Here is a 22723-nt window from a genome sequence, read left to right as displayed (position 1 = left end):
CTTCCTCTCTTCCTTCCTCCCTCCCTTCCTCTCCTCCTTCCCTTCCTTTCTTTCTTCCTTCTTCCCGTCTTCCTTCCTCCTTCCCTTCCTTCCATATTTTTCTTCTTTTCTTACTTCCTTCTTCCACACTTTCTTCCTCCCTCCCTCCCTATCCTCCTTTCTTCCTTCCTTCCCTTCTTCCTCTCTTTCTGCCTCCTCTTCTTCCTTCCGTCTTTCCCTCCTTCCTTCCATCTTTGTTCCAATAATTCCTACTCTAATTTCACTCTCAGGCTCTTTTATTGATGTTGAACATAGAGAGTGCACTTATCCTGCCAACATGAGCCTTTCCGGTTCATGTGAAACTTTTATTTATTATTGCAAATGTTAAATGCAATTCTATTCTATTCTTTCATATTAAGAACTAAATGCTGTGTCTTCCAAAATTCATATTTTGAAAACTAATCTCCAATGTGATGGTATTAGGAGGTGGGGCTTCTGGGAGGTGATGAAGTCATGAGGGTAGAGCCAATGTGAATGGGATTAGTGCCCTTATAAAAGAGGCCCCGGAGAGCTCCCTTAACCCTTCCACCATGAAAAGGCAGCCTTCTGCAAACCAGGAAGCAGCCCTTACCAGACCCCAGATCTGCTGGCAGTCTTGGATTTCCCAGCCTCCAGAACTATGAGAAGTAGGTGTTTGCTGCCAAAGCCATTCAATCTATAGCATATGTTATGGCAGCCCAAATTGGACTAGGACTTTCCACCTGCAGCACATTTTCAATATTTGCAGAGACTTTGGCACTGATAAAAGTCTCTGGGCCCACAAAGGCAGGAACCCCATCCCTCAGCGTTTTTGAGGGTAGTGCACTGTGCCTTTCCACATGCCCATGTCCAGTACTGATTTCCCTCTGGGAATTGAGGACGTGAAGACTGATAAGTCATGCTACCTGTCTGAGGTTGGTTAAAGTTCTTAACTGCAAGTAACAATCTACTCTGACCAGTTTGAGCAGCAAAGAGATTCATTAAAGGATCGGAGGTTGCTTCCAAAGTCATGCTGCAGAGTGGGAATGACTTCTAGGATCAACCCTACCCCTATGCTGTGGGACTGAACTATGAGGAACCTGCCCTCACTGCTGCTGTCCCCCCGTTAATGCCTGGACATCTGCTGCTGGAAAGAACTACCACTTCTCCATCACAGAAGCTGCAGGTAGACTGACAAAGGGGATGTTCCACAGAAACTTCCTTGTGACACTTCCAAACTGAAGTCTTATTTGGATGTGTCCTATTGGCCAAGTCCAGGCCAATGCCCTCCTTTCTAGCTGCAAGGGAAGTGTGTTGGGAGACAGGCTGATTAACAGGAAGTTCAGAATATCCTAAAGTAACATATAAAGGTTATTTAAATCATTATGGTCCATGATTATGACAAACATTCACTAAGGAGCTCCCAAAGAGCCTACCGTCCAGTGGAGGAGAGAGACAGACATAGGTTTTCAGTGTGCAGGGGGCTGATGGGAGACGCACCTGTACTGTTGTAGCTGGTCTCAGGCAGCTCTGGCCAACATCAGAAAATATACACCTCTCTCTGAGGGCTTGTCTAATTCTCCCTTCTAAATAGAAAGGAAGCCTTTTAAATTTCAAACACAAGTTGCAGAGTTCTCCCTCATATGTTCACACATTTTTCAGACTATTTTTAAAACACTGTAAGCTTGCTTTGTTCAACTGAGAGTTGATCTTGTTGACCTAGAGAGATTTCATAGCGTTTGTCTAGAAAAAATAACTGCCTGATTCATTCCCCATCCCCCAGTTGGCTAATGTGCCCTAATTGTTTTTAAGGAGCCACTTTTTGCTCTAAGTAGCAACTTACTTGAAATTTATGCTAATTTATAGTAAAAAATTATGGCATTATAATTCTTGATTAGAAGTGCTTTTAGAAGAAAGCGTAAATGTGGCTGACTTTAAATGAAGGAAAGCTCAAAAACTGGATCTGCTGATCAGTCCTTATTACATCTGGATGCCTGTGTGTTCTCTATGGAGTAAGAAGTGCATTAGACACATGGGAAGCAAGAAACACCATGTGCCTGGGGCGGGCCACTGGAGCCCGTGTCCTACCCTGTGAAGTGGCCTGCCCTGTGCCCTCACTTCATCTCTCCCAGCCAGAATCATAGGCACTGCAGTGGCACCCTCTGCCACACACATTGCATCCAGCTGGTCTGTGTTAACCCTCACCCAATTTGCAAAACTCATGTTTCAGCGAAGGTGTTGCTGTTACAAACTAAGCAAATTTAGTCATGCACACCTCCTAGGCTTTTTTTGTTTTGTCTTTTTAACTAAATAACTGTGATCACTAAAAGGTTTGAGGTAGGTGAGCTATTTGAAACATATTTAGTTGTACTAGAAAACATACACAAAAAGCAAAGTCTGCATTTTGACTTACAAGTGAAGAGGTTTCAGACAAAACCCTAAAAAGCTGTGTTTATATTTGTCACTTCTGCTCATCATGTGGAATCTTAAAACATCATCTATCTTCTTAAAGCCCCTCTGTAGGAAAATTAAACACTGATTCGAATAAAGTCAAGAGAATGTTAACTGAGAGTTATTTGAATTTATACAATATAAGCCATAATGAGCAAATACATAGCATGCTATTTAGATAGGTTGGATATGATTATGTTTAAAGAGAAAAGTTATCACTCAAAAAGGATACAAAATAAAAGTTTCACAGGATGATCTTTCAGGACAAGATTAAATAAATATCTAGGTTCTAATAGCACTTGAAATTAATAGTAAAAGGCAGACCGGGCATGGTGGCTCACATCTGTAATCCCAATACTGTGGGAGGCCATGGTGGAAGAATTACTTTAGCTAGCCCAGGAGTTCAAGACCAACTTGGGCAACATAGTGAGACACCCATCTCTCCAAAAAATTTTAAAATGAGCTGGGCGTGATGGCATGCATCTGTAGTCCCAGTGACTTGGGAAGCTGAGATGGGAACATTCTTGAGCCCAGGAGGTTGAGGCTGCAGTAAGCTGTGTTTGTGCCACTTCACTCCAGCCTGGGCCACAGAGCAAGACCTTATCTCGGAAAAAAAAAAAAAAAAAGAGTGAAAAAGGAAAAGGCAGAAATTGATTTATTTATCCAGAACTCATTGGTGTAGACAGACTAAATGATGAAGAATGGAAGCATTTAGACCCAATTGCTCTGATGGTAGATGGTCTTGAAGTTCATGGTAGACTGACCTCCCACCTCCTGTAGCGAAGAGGACTAGCCTTCTAAGAACTAGCAGCTGCTAGAATGCAGAAACTGTACACTGAAAATAAAAACTAACAATTGCATTAAAGTCTACATTGGATAGGTGCTTACGTAACACACAGTAAAAGGTAATTTCAAGTGAATTTAGAACTATTATCACTTAAACCACACATGCTTAGGGCAGATTCTAAAGAAAAACTGTAAAGAAAATTTTGAAATTGTATTCAGTAGTTTCACTGTTTGTGTTAATAATGGTATTGTTATTGTGAAATTACTTCATATTGTTAAAGCAAGTAAGTAGACAATGTTTATGTGATTAGAAATAATGCTATTCGGTATAAGAGAAAAGAGATTCAATTCTAAAATCAAGTTAATTAAGTAGAAATACAATACTAGAGTTGAAGTGTAAATATCAATATGAACTTGTGATTTTAAAAAAGACACCTTTCTAGCACTGACCACTGAAATGGCCAAAAAGCAATGTCCCCCTAGCAGCATAAGGGTGCCAAGAGTCCACCTTTTGGCTACAAACACCACTCCTCATAAACGCAGCTAGAGCTCTTTGGAGAAATGTCTCTTCCTTTCATGTTGGGGACAAGGAAAGGACAGGGTGAGCAGGAGAATCTTGTACCAGCAAACATGAAAGCTTTCAGATTGATGGGATCGTATCAAAAGGACACCATTAAGGGGCTCCCAGTGGCCAAAGGTAGGACCTTTGAGCCAAAGAGAATAGTATCATAATTGATATAAACCCATTAAATCTATGAAAATTCAGAAGTCTGTTATCATGCCCAAAACAGAAAACATTCAAAATAATTTATCACTACTGAAATAGCTATTACACCAATTCCTTACTTTTTAACTTTTAATTTTTATTTTTATAGATTCAGGAGGTACAAGTACAGTTTTGTGACTTGGATATTTTGGGTAGTGGTGAAGTCTGGGCTTTCAGTGAATGTATTAGTCAGTTCTCACACTGCTATGAAGATACTACCTGAGACTGGGTAATTTATAAAGAGGTTTAATTGACTCAGTTGTGCATAGCTGCAGAGGCCTCAAGAAACTTACAATCCTGGCAGAAGGCAAAAGGGAAGCAGGCACCTTCTTCACAAGGTGACAGGATAAAGTCATCAGATTTTATACATGGAGTTCCCAGTGTCGGTTTGTTCATGTGTACCCATTATTTAGCTCCCACATAGAAGTGAGAACATGTGGTATTTGATTTTCTGTTTTGGAGTCATTTTAATTATGACAGTGGCCTCCAGCTCTATCCATGTTGCTGCAAAAGACATTTCATTCTTTTTTTTCATGGCTGCATAGTATTCCATGGGTCACATATACTATATTTTCTGAATCCAGTCAACTGTTGATGGACACTTAGGTTGATTCCATGACTTTGTTATTGCAAATAATGCTGTGATAAACATATGAGAGCGGGTGTCTTTTTAATGATTTCTTTTCCCTTGGGTAGATACCTAGTAATGGGATTGCTGGATTGAATGGTTTCTCTATTTTTAGTCCTTGAGCAATCTCTATCCTGTTTTTATGAATGTTGTGCTAATTTACATTCCCACCAACAGTGTTTAAGTGTCCTCTTTTCTCTGCATTCTCGCCAACATCTGTTGTTTTTTGACTTTTTCATAATAGCTATTCTGACTGGTGTGAGATGGTATCTTATTGTGGTTTTACTTTGCATTTCTCTCATCAGTGATGTTGAACATTTTTTCACGTTTTTTGACCACTTGTGTATCTTCTTTTGAAAAATGTCTGTTCATGTCCTTTTCCCATTGTCTGTTTACTCTATTGCCTATTTCTTTTGCTGTACAGATGCTTCTTACATTATTTAAGTCCCATATGTCTATTTTTGGTTAGTTGCATTTGCTTTTGAAATCTTACTGATAACTTCTCTGCCTAGACCAATGTCCAGAAGAGTTTTTCCTAGGTTTTCTTCTAGGATTTTTTATAGTTTCTGGTCTTACATTTAAGTCTTTAACTCGTCTTAAGTTTTGTATATGGTGAGAGCTTTGGGTCTGGTTTCATTCTTCTGCATATGGCTCTCCACGTTTTCCAGCACTATTTATTAAATAGGGTGTCCTTTCCCTAGTGTATATTTTTGCTGACTTTGTTGAAGATCAGCTGGCTGTAGGTATGATGCTTTATTTCTGGGTGCTCTATTTTGTTCCATTGATTTATATGTCTATTTTTGTGCCAGTACCGTGCTGTTTTGGTTACTATAGCATTGTAGTATAGTTTGAAGTCAGGTAGTATGATGCCTCTAGCTTTGTTCTCTTTGCTTAAGATTGCTTTGGCTATTCAGACTCTCTTTTGGTTCCATATGAATTCTAAGATTTTTTTTTCTAATTCTGTGAAAAATGATGGTAATTTGGTAGGAATTGCATTGAATCTATATCTTGCTTTGGGCAGTATGGTCATTTTAACAATATTCATCTTCCACCTACAAGCATGGGATGTTTATCCATTTGTTTGTTTCATCTATAATTTCTTTCATCAGTGTTTTGTAGTTCTCTTTATAGAGATCTTTCACTTCCTTGATTCAATGGATTCCTAGGTATTTTGTATATGTGTGTGGCTATTGTAAATGGGATTGCATTCTTGATTTTGTTCTCAGCTTAAATGTTGTAGGTGTATAGAAATGCTACTGATCTTTTCATGTTGATTTTGTATCCTGCAACTTTACCAAAGTCATTTATCAAATCTGGGAATCTTTTGGAGGAGTCTCTAGAGATTTCTAGGTATAAGATCATGTCATCAGCAAACAGAGATAATTTGACTTCCTTTTTTCCAATTTGGGTGTCATTTCTTTCTTTCTCTTTCCTGACTGCTTTGATTAGGACCTGCAGTACTATGTTGAATAGGCATGGGAAGAGTGGACATATTTAAAGTTTACAGTTTTTAGGGGAAATGCTTTCAGCTCTTCCTCATTTACTATGATGTTGGCTGTGGGTCTGTCACATATGGCTTTTATTATTCTGAGGTATGTTTCTTTGATGTCTAGTTTGTTGAGGGTTTTTATCATGAAGGAATACTGGATTTTATCAAATGCTTTTTCTTCATCTATTGGATGATCATATGGTTTTTGTTCTTCATTCTGTTTCTGTGATGAATCACATCAATTCTTTATATTTAAAATTGGGTATAGAAGGAAAGAACTGAACATTTATCCTGCCTTTTCATTAGGACCCATGTTTGTGTATAAGTGAACAGACTTAGTTAATGGAGTCTACTCTATGGAAGGTGATCTAATAACTAGATGTAGAAAACCATTAAGCTACCCCATGGGATGATGAGTTTAGGTGGGAATTATGTCTTGGCTGAAATACTGTCCTATCTGCCTCAGATGGGTGACTCATTCAGAGAGCCTGAAAGGAAGAAGAGCTGTGATTCATCAGGAACATAGGAGAACAGCAAGGTGTCGTGCTTCCTGCTAATGTACTAGCTAATGAACATTTGCTAAACGCATGTCTATAGGGAAGGCAGATTTTGACCTGTGACTTTCATAATAAAGTTGTCAGGGAGTAGGTAATCCTCACCAACTTTTCTATGATTTCTGTTATATCCACCAAAAACAAAATAACAGCAAAACCCTGGGAGTCCTATGTGACCAGCCCAGTTTAGGTCAGTTCTCAGCAGCTGTCTGAGGGAAGATCAGGAGGACTGCAATTTTCTCACTGTGGGTGGCTCCTCTCCACAGACATCTGCAGCCTCTGCCCTCTCCACATTCCCAGGGGACACTGACCTGCCAGGGCTGCAGGCAGAGCCAGCTCAGGCTTTGCTGTCTAAATGCAGTCTAGAGTGCACTTCTCTTCTAGACCTTAGAGGAGAAATGATTATTTTTGAGCCCATCTAGTGTCTTCTCAGTAATCTGATGCAATTTCAGAGTATCCTCAGATGTTGCAACAACTTGTGCTTTCTTGTTAAGGCTTGTAAATTCTCCATACAAATTAATCTAAGAAAACATCTGAGAAATCCAATCCAAAAATGTAAAAACACAAAAGAGTAACTGAACCCAACTTGGAGTTCGGAATGGCAGAAATTCACCATTGCTATGTGGAGTGGGGGAAGAGAGCTGACAAAACTGAGCTATGTCATAGTAAGCCAAGTGCAGTCAGAGGAGAATTATGAAACAAGAGGCCGTTGATTTCTCCACCACCCCCACACATGGGCCACTCTCACTGAGCATGCAGCCTGCAGTCATGCTGCCCGGTGCCAGGATTCCCACTGTCTAGGTTGAGAATGTTTGCTCGTGCGGGAAGAATTTCCCAATTGTTAGCTCTGCCCCATGAATTTATTGTAACAAAGAAAAGCACTGCCTCTGGAGCTGAAACCAACATGACACTTTACTGTTCACAACTAGTATGAACTTCATCTTGGAAGTGAGTCAGGACTCATTTGAGTCTCCTTTCCTTATATTTTGTCATTTAAATGAAAAGCATTTTGAGTTCTTGAGAGTTATTTTGAGAAAGAATGTTATATGGCAGTTTAAATTCTGAATATATATTGCTAGGCTTTTAAAGTAACCAAGTTCTGGTCAACCCAATCTTTTGAGTTTTCACATTTTACTTATCACATATGATTACTTTAAATGCTGACTCTCTAATGGTTAATGCATTTGCATTGCCAGCAGTGTTCTCCACTAATACACATCAAAATGCTAAGGCAATGATTTCTGAAACTATACTAAAGAGACCAGATCAGATTTCCAGTCTTTAAGATGAAACATTATCATACATACCGCTCTCATAGTACAAACCAAACATTTACCAAATGTGACAATGTATTTCACCTGTCTCTGGAAGGCAAGCTCTGGAAATTCCCAGGATGAGAGAGCAGCAAGAGCTTGCCCGGGGCCTAGGAATCAGCCTTGCCTGGGAAGTCTTCCACCTCTAAAGTCCAGAGAAAAACAATTTAAAGAACAGGTCGGTCTCCTTTTGATAAGGCTATTGCTTATAAGCTGAATTCCGAGGTGTTCTGAGTGCGCTTTTTGCTAACAGAAGACATTGGATATGGTAAACTTAAAGCAACCAAGAACCATTAAAAACTCCTGTTCTGGGCTGGGTGCGGTGGCTCATGCCTGTAAGCCCAGCACTTTGGGAGGCCAAGGCGGGCAGATCACAAGGTCAGGACTTCGAGACAAGCCTGGACACCATGGTGAAAACCGGTCTCTACTAAATAAAAATACAAAAATTAGCTGGGCATGGTGGTGTGCACCTGTAATCCCAGCTACTCAGGAGGCTGAGGCAGGAGAATTGCTTGAACTTGGGAGGTAGAGGTTGCAGCAAGCCAAGATGGTGCCACTGCACTCCAGCCTGGGCAACACAGCAAGACTCCATCTCAAACAAAACAATGCAAAAAAACCCAAAAACTCTTGTTCTGGAATATAGTTTATCATGACTGGTCTCAATGCTGTGTGAAATTAGGAATCAAATTCTGACAGCGGAAAAAGTCTCACATCCTTTCCTACTGCTTCTACTCAGGTGCCTTTTGCATTCTTACCTTCATCTTTGCAAGCACTCAGGGCTCTGTGCGGAAAGAGGAAGTGCGACAGTTAAAAGCTTCCAGTGACCCGTAAGTGGGCCAAGTGCTGTTCAGTCCTTTCCCCAGTGAGTCCCTCATCACTCTCTCTCAGGCCCAGTCAGAAGCTGTGGCCCTGAGGGAGCAGACTCCACGCCACTCCTGCACCTGTGCCTGCTTTGACTGCATCTGCACACTTGCAGGATTCCCTCAGCTCGGAGGCAGGTTTTGGCCAGCAGGAATGACCTTACTGGCCTCTGTCTCTCCGTATTCTGTCCTTGGGAGTACCAGGAAAGTCCACGGAACCAAACTGTTGCCTTGGTTTCTATCAGGGCCTGTTCCTGCTCGAATCCCCTGCAGTATCTGCTCCTGGTCCCTGGTGCTCTGCAAGCTTCCACCTGGGCTGACCGACAAGGCCATGCCTTCAGGGAGCTGGCCAATCTCTGAAATGGAGGTGGGAAAATCCCCTTGCTTCTTACCCAGCAATAAAGCCTAGCAGGTTGGGAGTTTTTCCAAGGTGATGAAAGGAAGAGGAAGACCTCAAGCCAAAAATCCTTGACAGTGGCTGACTCCACAGGGATAGGCCAAGGGTGGAGGAGACCTATGAGGGCTTCAGCTGCTACACTCTATGCCCTGTGTCTCTGTGGAGTTAAAATGTCTCACAAGTATTATTACTTGTATGATAAAGTAGAACAAGTGGTTTTAACCTAATTTAACCAATGTATAGCACTTCATGCTAGTTTTTTTCACCACGCTCAGCTGTACTTAACTGTGGAAGCTGAGCATGACGGAGCTGTGGTGTGGCAGGGTTCCTGCAGAGTCTGTCCTGCCGTGGTCCCAGCTGCAGTGTGGCAGGCGCAGCATCCCCAGACAGGTGTGCGCCCTGGCCTTGCCAAATACAGGTGTTTCACAGCTTCACAGCCTGTCCCCTCGTCTATAAATGCCCAGCTTGCTCCACAGTGCTGTGAGAGGCCCAGATAGAACACATATGACAATGCTTTGTGAACTGTATAGCACCTTAAAAAGAAAAGTGACAGAATATGAAGCCGGATGCAGTGGCTCACGCCTGTAATCCTGGCACTTTGGGAGGCAGGCAGATCACTTGAGGCGAGGAGTTCGGGATCATCCTGGCCAACATGGCAAAACCCTGCCTCTACTAAAAATACGAAAATTAGTCGGGTGTGGTGACACGTGCCTGTAGTCCCAGTTACTTGGGAGGCTGAGGCAGAAGAATCACTTGAACCCAGGAGGTGGAGGTTGCAGTGAGCTGTCATTGCGCCACTGCACTCCAGCCTGGGCCACAGAGCGAGACCCTGGCTCAAAAAAAGAAAAAAAGGTGACAGAATATGGACCCTTGAGGGAGACTGCACCTCACAGACTTCCCCTCTGCTCAGCATGGGCTTCTCTGCTGCCCTTATCTGCCACCACATAGAGATTGGGAAACTGTAATCAGATTCAAGTTGGATTTTTTTAAAAACCCTAACTTAACTGTATAATGTGAAATAAGAAGTCAGGGCTATGCTCTTAGAATATTTTCAGTCATTTGGTCAGACCTCTCCAGAGCAGCTCCTAGTCAACAGCTCCATCCCTCCCCTGCAAGTTGATTCCTCACAGGATCAGCCCATTCCTGTGGGACTGCAATCTCAACAGCTTTCTCGGGAAAGCAGCACAATTCTTAGATCACCACAGGAATCGCCTGTGCAACTTTTTACAGATGGAGAAAGAGAAGCCCAGAACACTCATGTGACTGGCCTGAGTCTCAGTGACTGAGGGGCATTTCTATTAATAACACTTGCCCATAAGAGAAAGAATGCATTCTGCGTAGCTGGACTGTCGATGCTTTCCAGAAAACACTGGCCTTCCAGCTCTGCATTTCCTCCAGCCATCTTCATAGTTTTCAAGGAGTTCCATTTTCACCTATAATTGTCTTTTCATATACACTATTCTGCAGTTTCCTACGGAATGCAGCAAGATATTTAATCGTACTCATTTAACAAATATTTAAATCATTTATTGCCATTAAGTTACAGCATCTCAATATACACACTGCATGGAAATACACAGATAACATTTTTAAACAGTGGGGACAAGATTTTAGGTACATGGCCAGCTGTTGGTTGTCTTGTGGTCATTAAAGACAATGTCAAGAATTAGGAGTACTTAAGTGCTGGTAGTTACAAATTTTGTTCTCTTCAGTTTTTCATTAAGTAAATTCTAATAGATAATATACATATTACTGCAGAAAAAACCATCATCAGAAATTATTAATTGCATATTTTGAGCTACTCTTTATGGAAAGAAGTAAAATATTTAGTACTTGTAAGGCAGCAGAGAGTTGGTTTAGAGACTCTCAGCTATGTCTATAAAAATAGAATGGTTAGTAAAAATAGCAGTGTATTTTCCTTAGTGAGGCTATTTATAATGAAATCTGTGACTCAGCAGCAGCTGGCAATGCTGTCCCTTCAAGACCTTGTTCTTCATTTTCCATTGTTATGCAGATGCCTTTTTAGTCATCCTGGAAAGAAACAAAAAGAAAAATTCAATGAGAAACAAAATTTCAATGCCAATCACAAGGGCTTTGGATGGCTTTAAAAAGACACTTTTACATAACATTTATTTCAACTTGCAACTTAAAAAACAGTAATATAGGCTGGGTATCCCTCATCTGAAATGCTTAGGCCCAGACATGTTTCAGATTTTTTCAGATTTTGGAATAACTGGATTATACCAGTTGCACATCCCTAAACTGAAAATCCAAAATCTGAAATGCTCCAATGAGCACTTCCTTTGAGTGTCATGTTGGCACTCCAAAAGTTTCATATTTTGGAGCATTTCAGATTTCTGGATTTGGGATGCTCAGCCTGTATCCTACTTCATGTTAACTTGCATGTTTTATTAAGTGGTTTCCCCAACTGCTAAAGCACATCTATACACACTCCAGTCCCCAAGTAGTCCCTCAGACAAGAGTTTAGTTTCATTCACCCCAATTCCTCAAATTCCTGAAAAGAAAGTAGCTAAATTGAAATCTGCTTACTCGTATTTGATAAGCCGCCCTCCCTGGATGAGCTGGGCTACTTCATTTGTTGCGTGGCATGCAAACAGAAGCCAGTTCCGAGGCTGTACCTTGTAGGCAAATCTCATGAATGTCAAAGAATAGCAACAGAGGGCTGCCAAAAATAGCAGAGCAAAGATAATCAATAACTTAGAAAACTGAGAGTTGATAGGACCACAAAGATGAACAGTTCCATTGCCTTGATCAAAAAAGAACCTCTTCTGCGAAAGCCTTTGACAGATAAAAGTTGTTATTTAAATGCCTGTATGAATAGGAAGCTCATAAAAAATTTTACTGTACTGCTATGCATTTTTGTTAATTATTTAAACATTTAAGGAACATATTTCAGAGCAAGAGTAGGCTGAAATTCATTCTAGCCACTTCTTTTTTATCTCCTAGAGTTGCTTATAATCCATTCATTATCTGAAAGAATTATTTATTCCCTCCACAACAGTTCTATGTTCAAATATCAGGGTTTCAAGTAAGTTTAATAACACTTTCCCCCCAAAAAGTTCAAAATATAAATCATTAGAGTGACTATTAGAATGATTCAGATGACACATTCTTCAGATGGTTGTGCTAAATCTGAAAGGCAGATAAGATGTTACTACTTCCTAGATAAATATTTCTAATTAATCTTGTTTCTTACTCACATGGAGAAGTAACACTCTTCCACGCCATCACATTCTGTATGTGACTTTCTGATAGTGACTGTAACATCTGGTGCTACAATCTTGAAATGCAAGCAGGAGCTCTACTATGTTGAAAGTCCTCCCAATTACCCAAATCTGCATTCTTACCGAATGTCATCCGCCCACTGATAATCTCTGGAGACTTTTTCATGTCATTGATGGCAGCAATGGGAAGACCCCAGTTGGCTACCGGGCCCCAGAAGTGCTACAAAAAATGAGAGGAAAAAAATGAAGAGAGGAAAAAGTTAAGACAGAACTATAAATAGCTGAAATTTTCCTTACTTTAAATAACCATGTGAAACTCCTGAAAACAAATCTTCGTTTCCATTTTGCAGGTTTACTGGGTTAATTGATGGTTAACATTCAGGTATTGGATTGTCCAAGTGTTCCCATAGGAATCAGCAGTTCTTACAGGTGAGCCCAGAGCTAGAAAGGGTTTGGCAGCTTCCCAAGGTCCCTACTGGTTTCCACACTACAACCAAGTCGTCTCTGATTGTCCCATTTAGAAAATTTAAAAATAAGATTAACTTCTTACACAATTCATTGTTGCTATAATTCAAACCCTGTTAGAACTATTCTCCATAATTTTTATGTTTAAATCTATCCACACTCCTTTTCCCAAATTTTCATTAGGATATTTGTTAATAATTCTTAAAATGCAGACCGTAAATTGGGTACTTTTCTGAAGAAAGAAGCTTAATAAGGGAATAAATTGTTTTTCAGCTTATATGAGCTATTCTAAGTTAAAAGAACTTGGAAATCAATACCCAGGACCCCAGACACTAAGAAATTAAGATTGGAAAGTACTTTTGACATAATAGCAAAAACTTACATTAATATTAAAGAAATGAACCAATAGTTTTTCATTCTACAACTACACTCATTCAAGGACACCAAAGTGAAGTTGTCTCTGTTTGACAGCAGCCACAATCAATTTAATTTTAGAGGCTGAAATAAAATACGACTTGTGGCTTTTGTTCATTAAATGAAAAATTGTTTCATTAATTTAGAATTTGGAAATAATATTTCCAAATCTGAAAGAAACCACATCTTGTTGGCTAAACACCCCTTTTAGTTATCCCAACACTAAAGAGTAAAAACAGTCTTTGCTTGACTTCTGCCTATCATAACGTTTAGGTTAAATTCAGACTGTTAAATACATTTCTAGACTTTGCTTCTATTATTGATGAGGGGTTAAAATACAAAAATTCCCTAAAAAGTAGTAAACCAAAGGAAATACAAGAAAAATAAATGGGAATTAGATTTGGCATAATAGAGTATTTTAAAATGTTTACTTAACATGTAAGCCACAAGGTCATTGAAATAACTATAAAAGGTCAAAGTTCCCATATAGCCATCACGATAAGTATTTCAGGGTTTAACATGTGAGTTATAAATTCTGTAAATTAGGCACAGTTGGTTTAAAGAATCTTGAGATTCTGGGCTGGCTAATTAGTCCTCTTGCGTTCAGACTAGATATTATCTAAGATACTCACTATTGCAACTTTCACTTAATTTCTTACATTTAGATGAGGTGGCTAGTGGCTCGCAAATTGGACAGCACGACTTTAGAGGAAATATTTCTTTGAAAATGACAAGTTGGGGCCGGGCGCGGTGGCTCAAGCCTGTAATCCCAGCACTTTGGGAGGCCGAGATGGGCGGATCACAAGGTCAGGAGATCAAGACCATCCTGGCTAACACAGTGAAACCCCGTCTCTACTAAAAAAATACAAAAAACTAGCCGGGCGAGGTGGTGGGCGCCTGTAGTCCCAGCTACTCGGGAGGCTGAGACAGGAGAATGGCGTAAACCCGGGAGGCGGAGCTTGCAGTGAGCTGAGATCCGGCCACTGCACTCCAGCCTGGGCGACAGAGCGAGACTCCGTCTCAAAAAAAAAAAAAAAAAAAAAAAAAAAGAAAATGACAAGTTGGGTCGGGTGCAGTGGCTCACACCTGTAATCCCAGCACTTTGGGAGGCCAAGGCGGGTGGATCATGAGGTCAGGAGTTCAAGACTAGCCTGGCCAACATGATAAAACCCTGTGTCTACTAAAAATACAAAAATTAGCCGGGTGTTGTGGCAGGTGCCTTAATCCCAGCTACTTGGGAGCCTGAGGCAGAGAACTGCTTGAACCTGGGAGGTGGAGGTTGCAGTGAGCCGAGACTGTACCACCGCATTCCAGCCTGGGCAACAGAGTGAGACTCTGTCCAAAAAAAAAAAAATGACAAGATGACAAGTTGGAGAGAAGTGCACTCCTGCAGAATTCTATTAACAATGACTTTTAATTTCTTATATTTAGATGAGATATGGCCAGTTTTCTTTTTTCCTTATTCCCCAGACTCTTTTAAGGGAGAGTATCTATCTCCCCCTTACCTACTTCTTTTCCTACCTGTCCTGTTGTTGGGTGTCACTTCATTTTTCAACTCTCTATTATTCCATAGTGACCTTCCTTTTCTTCCTTTTTTGACCAGGCCTTTCTCCACTTGGTCTATTTTCATCTCCTTTTCCATTTATTCTCTTTCCATTCCTCTGCACTATATGGTGGTGTTGCTGTCTACTTTATCATGCATGAACCCAGGGCTGTGACAAAGCCTGAAGAGTTATTCTAAGAGGGGCATGTAAACCAGTTTCTGTACCACCGGTTGTGAATGTGTCTTCTTTTATAGGTGGGGGTAAAGCAGAAATGGACAATGGAATAAATCTAAACCTAAAGTAGCCCTGGGAGATTCCTGGCTAAGTGATGGTATTAAAAGTTTAAGTATGGGCTGGGCGTGGTAGCTCACACCTGTAATCCCAGTACTTTGGAAGGCCGAGGCAGGCAGATCATGAGGTCGAGTTCAAGATCAGCCTGACCAACATGGTGAAACCCCATCTCTACTAAAAATACAAAAATTAGCTGGGTGTGGTGGCTCACACCTGTAATCCCAGCTACTTGGGAGGCTGAGACAGGAGAATCACTTGAACCCGTGAGGCAGAGGTTGCAGAGGTTGCAGCCAAGATCGTGCCACTGCACTCTAGCCTGGGCTGAACAGAGCAAGACTCCATCTCAAAAAATAAAAATAAAAAAATAAAATAAAAAGTGTAAGTGTGATGAGTGTTAGGTTATAGGAAACAGAGTTCTGCAAGTTAAGAACTATACATACACTTATGACTGTAAGTGTTGAGCTATACTGAAAACATATTTCTTAAGAAGAACACAAAAGGTAAAGATAATTTTAACACTAGTTTGCTAAAATATCTAACCTTAGAAAGTTTATAATGCATCTTTTCTATCTAGTACATGATTCTAGTTCTCTCTTCCCTTTTTTAGAATATGATTGATTTATGCTCTGTCAGATATTCAGCAATTTTGAGAAAAATAAGGAACTTTATTAAAATTCAAAAAGAAATTAACATGTTGGATTAAACATTTTACTTCATTATAATTCTTAATTGTGCTGAAAAGAAAGTTCCAACAGAATTGTACACCACCACTTCCTGCGTGAAATCAAGCCATGGAAATGAACTCTACCCTACAGGAAAAAATCATCCCACCTTTCTTTTCCTGCTTTCTCTTTTTCTTTCTCTGTTTCCTTTCATCATTGCCAGGCTCCACTGTGACTGTTATCAATGAAGTAATTATATGCTTGTTTCTAAAAACAGGAGTAGGGAGCAGCCCCAGGAGCATGGCTCTCACAGAGCTCATGTCTAGGCTCCCTAGGACAGGCCAGGGTGCAGTAGGCAACCTTCGCAACCTGCCAGCCATGGCGGCTAGAGAGGCTCTCACAAGCAAAGGACACTAAGTCTGCTGTCCATAACTCTGTTAATGCAGAAAGTCTGCAAAAGCCTGAAATGGATGGAAATAATTTTCTTACCGTACTATTTTGTGAAGAGTCACCGAAGTTCAGACAGGAGAGACATGGAAAAAAAAAAAAATCAAATGATTTTGGTCTTATTAGGTTACTGCAACCTCACACCTGTATTCAAATTTCAGTAACAGGACTACAATGTTAACAGAGTACGTTCTTTCATTATTTTTAAAAGATCAAGTAATATCATTTCTAATAAGAACTTTGACTTAATGAAATTAGATCTTAATTTTTATGGAAAGTAAGTGCAATCCTTAGAGCAGAACTATCCAGTAGAAATATAATGCAAGGCACAAATACAAGCCACATATGTAATTTAAAATTTCTAGAAGCCACATTAAGAAAAGTAAAAAGAAGGCCATGCACAGTGGCTTATGCCTGTAATCCCAGCACTTTGGGAGGCTAAGGCAGGAGGATTGCTTGAGGCCAGGAGTTCACTATTAATCTGGGCAACATAGTGAGACCCCATCTATACACAAATATATTTTTAAAATTAGCTGGGCATGGGTGGTTTGTGCCTCCAGAGGATTGTTTGAGCCCAGGAGTTCAAGTCTGCAGTGAGGTATGATCACACCACTGTATTCCAGCCTGGGCAACAGAGCAAGACCCTGTCTGGAAAAAAAAAGAAAAAAAAAAAGTAGAAAAGTAAAAAGAAACCACAGAAATTACTTGTATTAATAGTTTATTTAATCCACATGTATGCAAAAAAATTTTAATTTCAAAATGTAATCAGTAAAAACTATTCATTAGAACTTTTACATGCTTTTTCATACAATTCTTTGAACTCTAGTGTGTATTTTACACTTACAGCACATCTCAGCTTGAACTAGTCACATTTCAAGTGCTCAGTAGCCACCTGTGGCTAGTGGCTCTCAAATTGGACAGCACAGCTTTCGAGGAAATATTTCCTTAAAAGTGCCAAGTTGGAGAGAAGCATACTGCTGCAGAATTCTATTAACAATGAAACTTTCCCTTCTGCTTACTAACACATTGCATCAGAATGTGAACCCCTGGAGGGATGTATTTTTGTTACTACTGGACTATTTAAAGTAGTGCCTGGCATTTACATTAGAATTTAAAAAATATCTGTTGAATGAATGAATGAATAGGAAAAATATCAGTGCTGTTTTCCAGAATGTTAAACTTAAAAATACACCAAAAACGTATATTGAGTTACTTTTATTTCTGAAATAGCAATTTCTCTTGCCAGGATATACCTGAGCTCTTCTCTTACGGCAAAATCTCAAAGTTGAGCTACTGAAAGAGTTATTGAGATAAAATAATAAAATTGAGCAGTACAGCAGGGGGAAAAATGAAATAAAATCCTTTATAAACACACTCAAGTCCAAAGAATTCTACTAGTTGTTTTGTTTTAGAGAGCACAGAGATTATAATTTGTAACATGAAAATAATTGTTGATGGTGCCAATAATACAGTAGTCCCCCTTATCCTCAGAGGATGCATTCTAAGACCTCCAGTGGATGCCTGAAACCGTGGATAATACGCAACCCTCTATATACTATGTCTTTCTCCTGTACATACATACCTATGATAATGTTGAATTTATAAATTAGTCAGAGTAAGAGATTGACAACAATTACTAATAATAAAATAGAACAATTATAACAATAAACTGATATAAAAATTTTGAGAATGTGGTCACTCTCTCTTTCACAATATTGTAATATTTTCTTGGACCACACTGGCCTTGAGAGACTGAAACCACAGAAGGCGAAACTGCAGATGAGAGGGTCCTACTGTGTGCTTCAGATAGGTTATATTATGAAATGTATATCATTCATATAAAATTATATATACAAATGTAATTATCCAAATTATATTTCACACCAAGTACAAACTGACCGCAATGCTTTATAGCAGAGAGATTGAGAACCTTACTGGATCAGACAGCACAATCTAGCTAGAACAGTCAGTCACCTACAGCATTGCTCTCCTTAAAATACCTTTGTCAGTATCTGAACACTGGCCCTTTAGGTAACTATGAATAACCAAGGGCACATTTTTTCCGTATAAAAATATCTTAAAGGATGTAGTACTTACAATGTAAAGTTTCAGCTTGGACATAACTTAAGTTTTTCCTTTAGGACTCTCTCCTTAAATCATACAACAGCTCAATGATACCCTATTTTACAACAGAAGACCTTAGTATAGATTACAAGTGTATGAGAATAAGGGAGAATTACCTTCTGCCTTCATACCCTGCTCAATTCAAAAGTCCTACATGAATATAATCACCTTAATTACTGTAAAACAATCTGAGAGTAAAGTCAGTTTAAATATGTCTGTTAAATACAAAACACTACAACTCATCATCCCTCAATTCTAAGTCAGAACTTTCTAGAATGCATGAATCAACGACTCAATCAAAATATCTGAAGAGCATATTTGTGCAGAACCAAATTAGAAAAAAAAAATGCTTCCAAATATGTATTATTACCTGTTTCAAAAAAAAAAAGATAAATTTATAAGCCACATATAAACTGCAATTTGGGGACAGTAATGCAAAACCATTTAGAAAATATTCTTGATTTTCTCTTTATTTGGTATGCTGCCTTTATTTCAGTAAAAAAGCAAACAAACACAAAACTCACAGACTTTCTTGGGTTCACTTATGATTTTGAATTCTCATGGATGAGAAACTATATTTCCAGTTAAAAATTAAGTATTCCGTTTTTTTAAAAAATAAACTTTATTTTTCAGAGAAGTTTTAGGTTCACAGTAAAATTGAACCCAAGTACCTCCCATATATACCCAGTCCCGAAACATGCACGCACTCTCCCATTATCTACATCCGCCGCCATGGTGTATTTATCACAATCACGAAACTTACACTGACACAGGATTGTTACCCAAAGTCCATATCTACATTAGGGTTCACTGTTAGTGCTGTACATCCTGTGGATTCAGACATATAATACCATGCATCCATCATTATAGTGTCTTACAGTAGTTTCACTCTCTAAAAGTCCTCTGTGCTCCACCTAAACCCTCACAACCACTGATCTTTCGACTGTCTCCGTAATTTTGCCTTTTCCAGAACGTCATGTAGTCGGAATCAGGTAGTATGCAGCCTTTTCAGACTGGCTTCTTTCATGCAGTAATATGTATTTAAGTTTCCCTCATGTCTTTTCAGGGTTTCATAGCTCATGTTTTAGTGCTGAATAATATTCCATTGTCTGGATGTACCACAATTTATTTTGCCATTCACCTACCAAAGGACATCTTTGTTTGCTTCCAAGTTTCGGCAATTATGAATAAAACCTCTATAAAAATCCACATGCAGGTTTCTGTGTGGACCTAAGTGTTCAACTCCTAGGGGTAAATACCAAGGAATATGTAAGAAACTGCCAAACTGTTTTCCAAAGTGGCTGTATGATTTTGCATTCCCACCAGCAACTAATGAGAGTTCCTGTTGATTCACATCCTCATCAGCATTAGCTTTTGTCAGCGTTCTGCCTTTTGGCCTTTCTAACAGATATTTAGTGGTATCTCGTTTTAATTTGCATTTCCCTGATGACATATGATGTAGAACAGTGGTGTCCAATCTTTTGGCAGAGCATATTTTCATATGCTTATTTGCCATCTGAACATGGTGAGGTATCTGTTTAGGTCTTCAGCCCATTTTTAATTGAGTTCCTTTCTTATTATTGAGTTTTGTTTTTGTGGTTTTTGTTGGCTTGTTTTGAGAGGGAGTCTTGCTCTGTTGCCCAGGATGGAGTGCAGTGGCATGATCTTGGCTGACTGCAATCTCCACCTCCCAGGTTCAAGTGATTCTCCTGCCTCAGCCTCCCAAGTAGCTGGATTACAGGCATCCGTCACGACACCTGGCTAATTTCTGTATTTTAGTAGAGAATTAGGTAGAGGTTTCACCATGTTGGCTAGGCTGGTCTCAAACTCTTGACCTCAAGTGATCTGCCTGCGTTGGCCTCCCAAAGTGCTGGGATTACAGGCATGAGCCACCACACCTGGCCTTATCGTTAAGTTTTAAGAGTTCTTTGTATATTTTGGAAAAGTCCTTTATCAGTTATGTCCTCTGCAAATATTTTCTCCTATCTTTTCATTCTCTTGACAGCATCTTTCACAGAGCAAAACTTTTTAATTTTTACGAAGTCCAGCTTATCAATTATTTCTGGGATCATGCCTTTGATCTTGTATCAGAAAAACTGATCATCAAACCCAAGGTAATTTAGATTTTCTCCTAAATTATCTGCTAGGAGTTTTATAGTTTGTGATGTACATTTAGGTCTGTGATCCTTTTTGAGTGAATTTTTGTAAATAGTATAAGGTCTGTGTCTACATTCGTTTCTTCTTTTTTTTTTTTTTGCAATTGCATGTCCAGTTGTTCCAGCACTATTTGTTGAAAAGACTTGTCTTTACTACATTGTTTTGCCTTTGCTCCTTTGTCAAAATTTAGTTGATTTTGTTTATGTAGGTCTACTTCTGGGCACTTCATTCTGTTCCATTGATTGATCTGTCTGTTCCTTTGCCCATACCACACTGTCTGGATTACTGTGGCTCTACAGTAAGTTTTAAAGTTAGGTAATGTCAGTCCTCCAACTTTGTTCTTCTCCTCCAATACTATGTTGGCTATTTTCAGGTTTACCGCCCTGTCCATTTAAACTCCAAAATCTGTGTTGATATCCACAGAATAACGTGCTAGGACTTTAACTTTCACCTATTTACTTAAAAAATGTACTTTATGGCTTCTCTTTGGCATATTCAAAGTAGTCTTGTACATCACTAGTCTTGTACTTTGGGGCCATCATTAAATAAAATAAGGGTTACTTGAACAGAAGCACTGCAATACCACAACAGTCTGACAACTGACATGGCTAAGTGACTAGGTGGCATGACTAAGTGACTAACAAGTAGGTAGCATCTACAGCATACAGATGGTGGACGAAGGAATGGTTCATGTTTCAAGAAGGATAAAGTGGGATGGCATGAGATTTCATCACGCTACTCAGAATGACACAAAATTTACAATTTATGAATTGGTTGTTCCTGGAACTTTCCACTTAGTATTTTCAGACCTTAGTTGGCCACAAGCAACTGAAACTGCAGAAAGCAAACTGTGGATAAGGTGGGTGGAGAGCGACTGTATTTCCTTTCTTCTGCTTATTTTCATTCTAATTTGCTTTTTTTGTTTTTTCTTTTTAGTTTTGTAAGGTGGAGGCTTAGATGATTGATTTTAGAACCTTCTTGTTTTCTAATATATGCATCCAATGCTATAATTTCTCTCTAATCACTGCTTTAACTGTATCCCACAAATTCTGATAAGTTGTGTTTGCACTTTTATTTAGTTCAAAATATTAAAAAATTTATCTTGACATTTCTTCTTTGACCCAGAGTTATTTAGAAGTGTGCTGTTTAATCTCCAAGTATCGGGGATTTTCCAGCTATCTTTCTGTTAGTGACTTCTAGTTTAATTCCAAAGCACACACCATATGATTTCTAGTCTTTTAAATTGGTTAAGATGTGTTCTGTTCTCCAGAATATAATTTATCTTGGTGAGTGTTCCATGTGAGCTTGAGAAGAATGTGTATTCTGCTGCTGTTACATGTAGCAGTCTACTGATGTTCATCATATCCAGTTGTTGATTCATTGTTTTGTTGAGTTAAATTATGTCCGTACTGATTTTCTGCCTGCTGGGTCTATTTATGATGGAGGGGTGAAATCTCCAATTATATTAGTGGATTCATCATTTTTTCTTGCAATTCTATCAGTTTTTGCCTCACGGTTTTTTTTTTTTTTTTTTTTTTTTGAGACGGAGTCTCGCTCTGTTGCCCAGGCTGGAGTGCAGTGGCCGGATCTCAGCTCCCATTCTGCCTCAGCCTCCCGAGTAGCTGGGACTACAGGCGCCCGCCACCTCGCCCGGCTAGTTTTTTGTATTTTTTTAGTAGAGACGGGGTTTCACGGTGTTAGCCAGGATGGTCTCAGATCTCCTGACCTCGTGATCCACCCGTCTCGGCCTCCCAAAGTGCCGGGATTACAGGCTTGAGCCACCACGCCCGGCCAGCCTCATGTGTTTTAATGCTCTAATGGTGCATACACATTAAAGATTGTTACCTGTATTAGGGCTCTCCACAGAGACAGAACTAATAGAAGATGTAGAAGATGTATAGCTATAGATACATATACACATACATGTGTATATATGTATAATTTTTAATGGAAATTGGCTTATGCTGTTATAGAAGTAATACGTGTCATAAGCTGAGAATCAGTAAAGCCAGTGCTGTAACTCAGTCTGAGTCCAAAGGCCTGAGAACTAGGAGAGCCGATGTTGTAACTCAATCCGAGGCTAAAGGCCCTGAGAACTTGAAGGGCCACTGGTGTAAATCCTAGAGTTCAAAA

At 39.5% G+C, this 22723-nt stretch overlaps 1 protein-coding gene across 3 annotated transcripts in view; it reads right to left on the bottom strand.

Annotated features, from left to right (window-relative positions):
* Positions 1-10746: 10746 nt before the first annotated feature.
* The window catches only part of MPC1 (mitochondrial pyruvate carrier 1), a 20499-nt gene continuing 8522 nt past the window's right edge, over positions 10747-22723 (bottom strand). Inside the window, exons 2-6 of one of the 3 annotated variants that reach the window (XM_011934959.1) lie at positions 21993-21999; positions 12784-12996; positions 12610-12706; positions 11792-11924; positions 10747-11272 (exon numbers count right to left, since the gene is read on the bottom strand). In XM_011934959.1, coding sequence (XP_011790349.1) covers positions 11248-11272; positions 11792-11924; positions 12610-12652 — 201 coding nt within the window. In that variant the 5' untranslated portion in view covers positions 12653-12706; positions 12784-12996; positions 21993-21999 and the 3' untranslated portion in view covers positions 10747-11247. Of the gene's footprint in view, positions 11273-11791; positions 11925-12609; positions 12707-12783; positions 12997-16351; positions 16356-21992; positions 22000-22723 lie in introns of all 3 variants that reach the window. The other 2 variants (XM_011934957.1, XM_011934958.1) reach the window with 2 other exon arrangements.

Source organism: Colobus angolensis, unplaced genomic scaffold (assembly GCF_000951035.1).
Source record: "Colobus angolensis palliatus isolate OR3802 unplaced genomic scaffold, Cang.pa_1.0 Scaffold14, whole genome shotgun sequence".
Classification (NCBI taxonomy): domain Eukaryota; kingdom Metazoa; phylum Chordata; class Mammalia; order Primates; family Cercopithecidae; genus Colobus; species Colobus angolensis.
The sequence above is the reverse complement of the archived record's forward strand: the minus strand, read 5'-3'. Positions and strand labels throughout refer to the sequence as shown.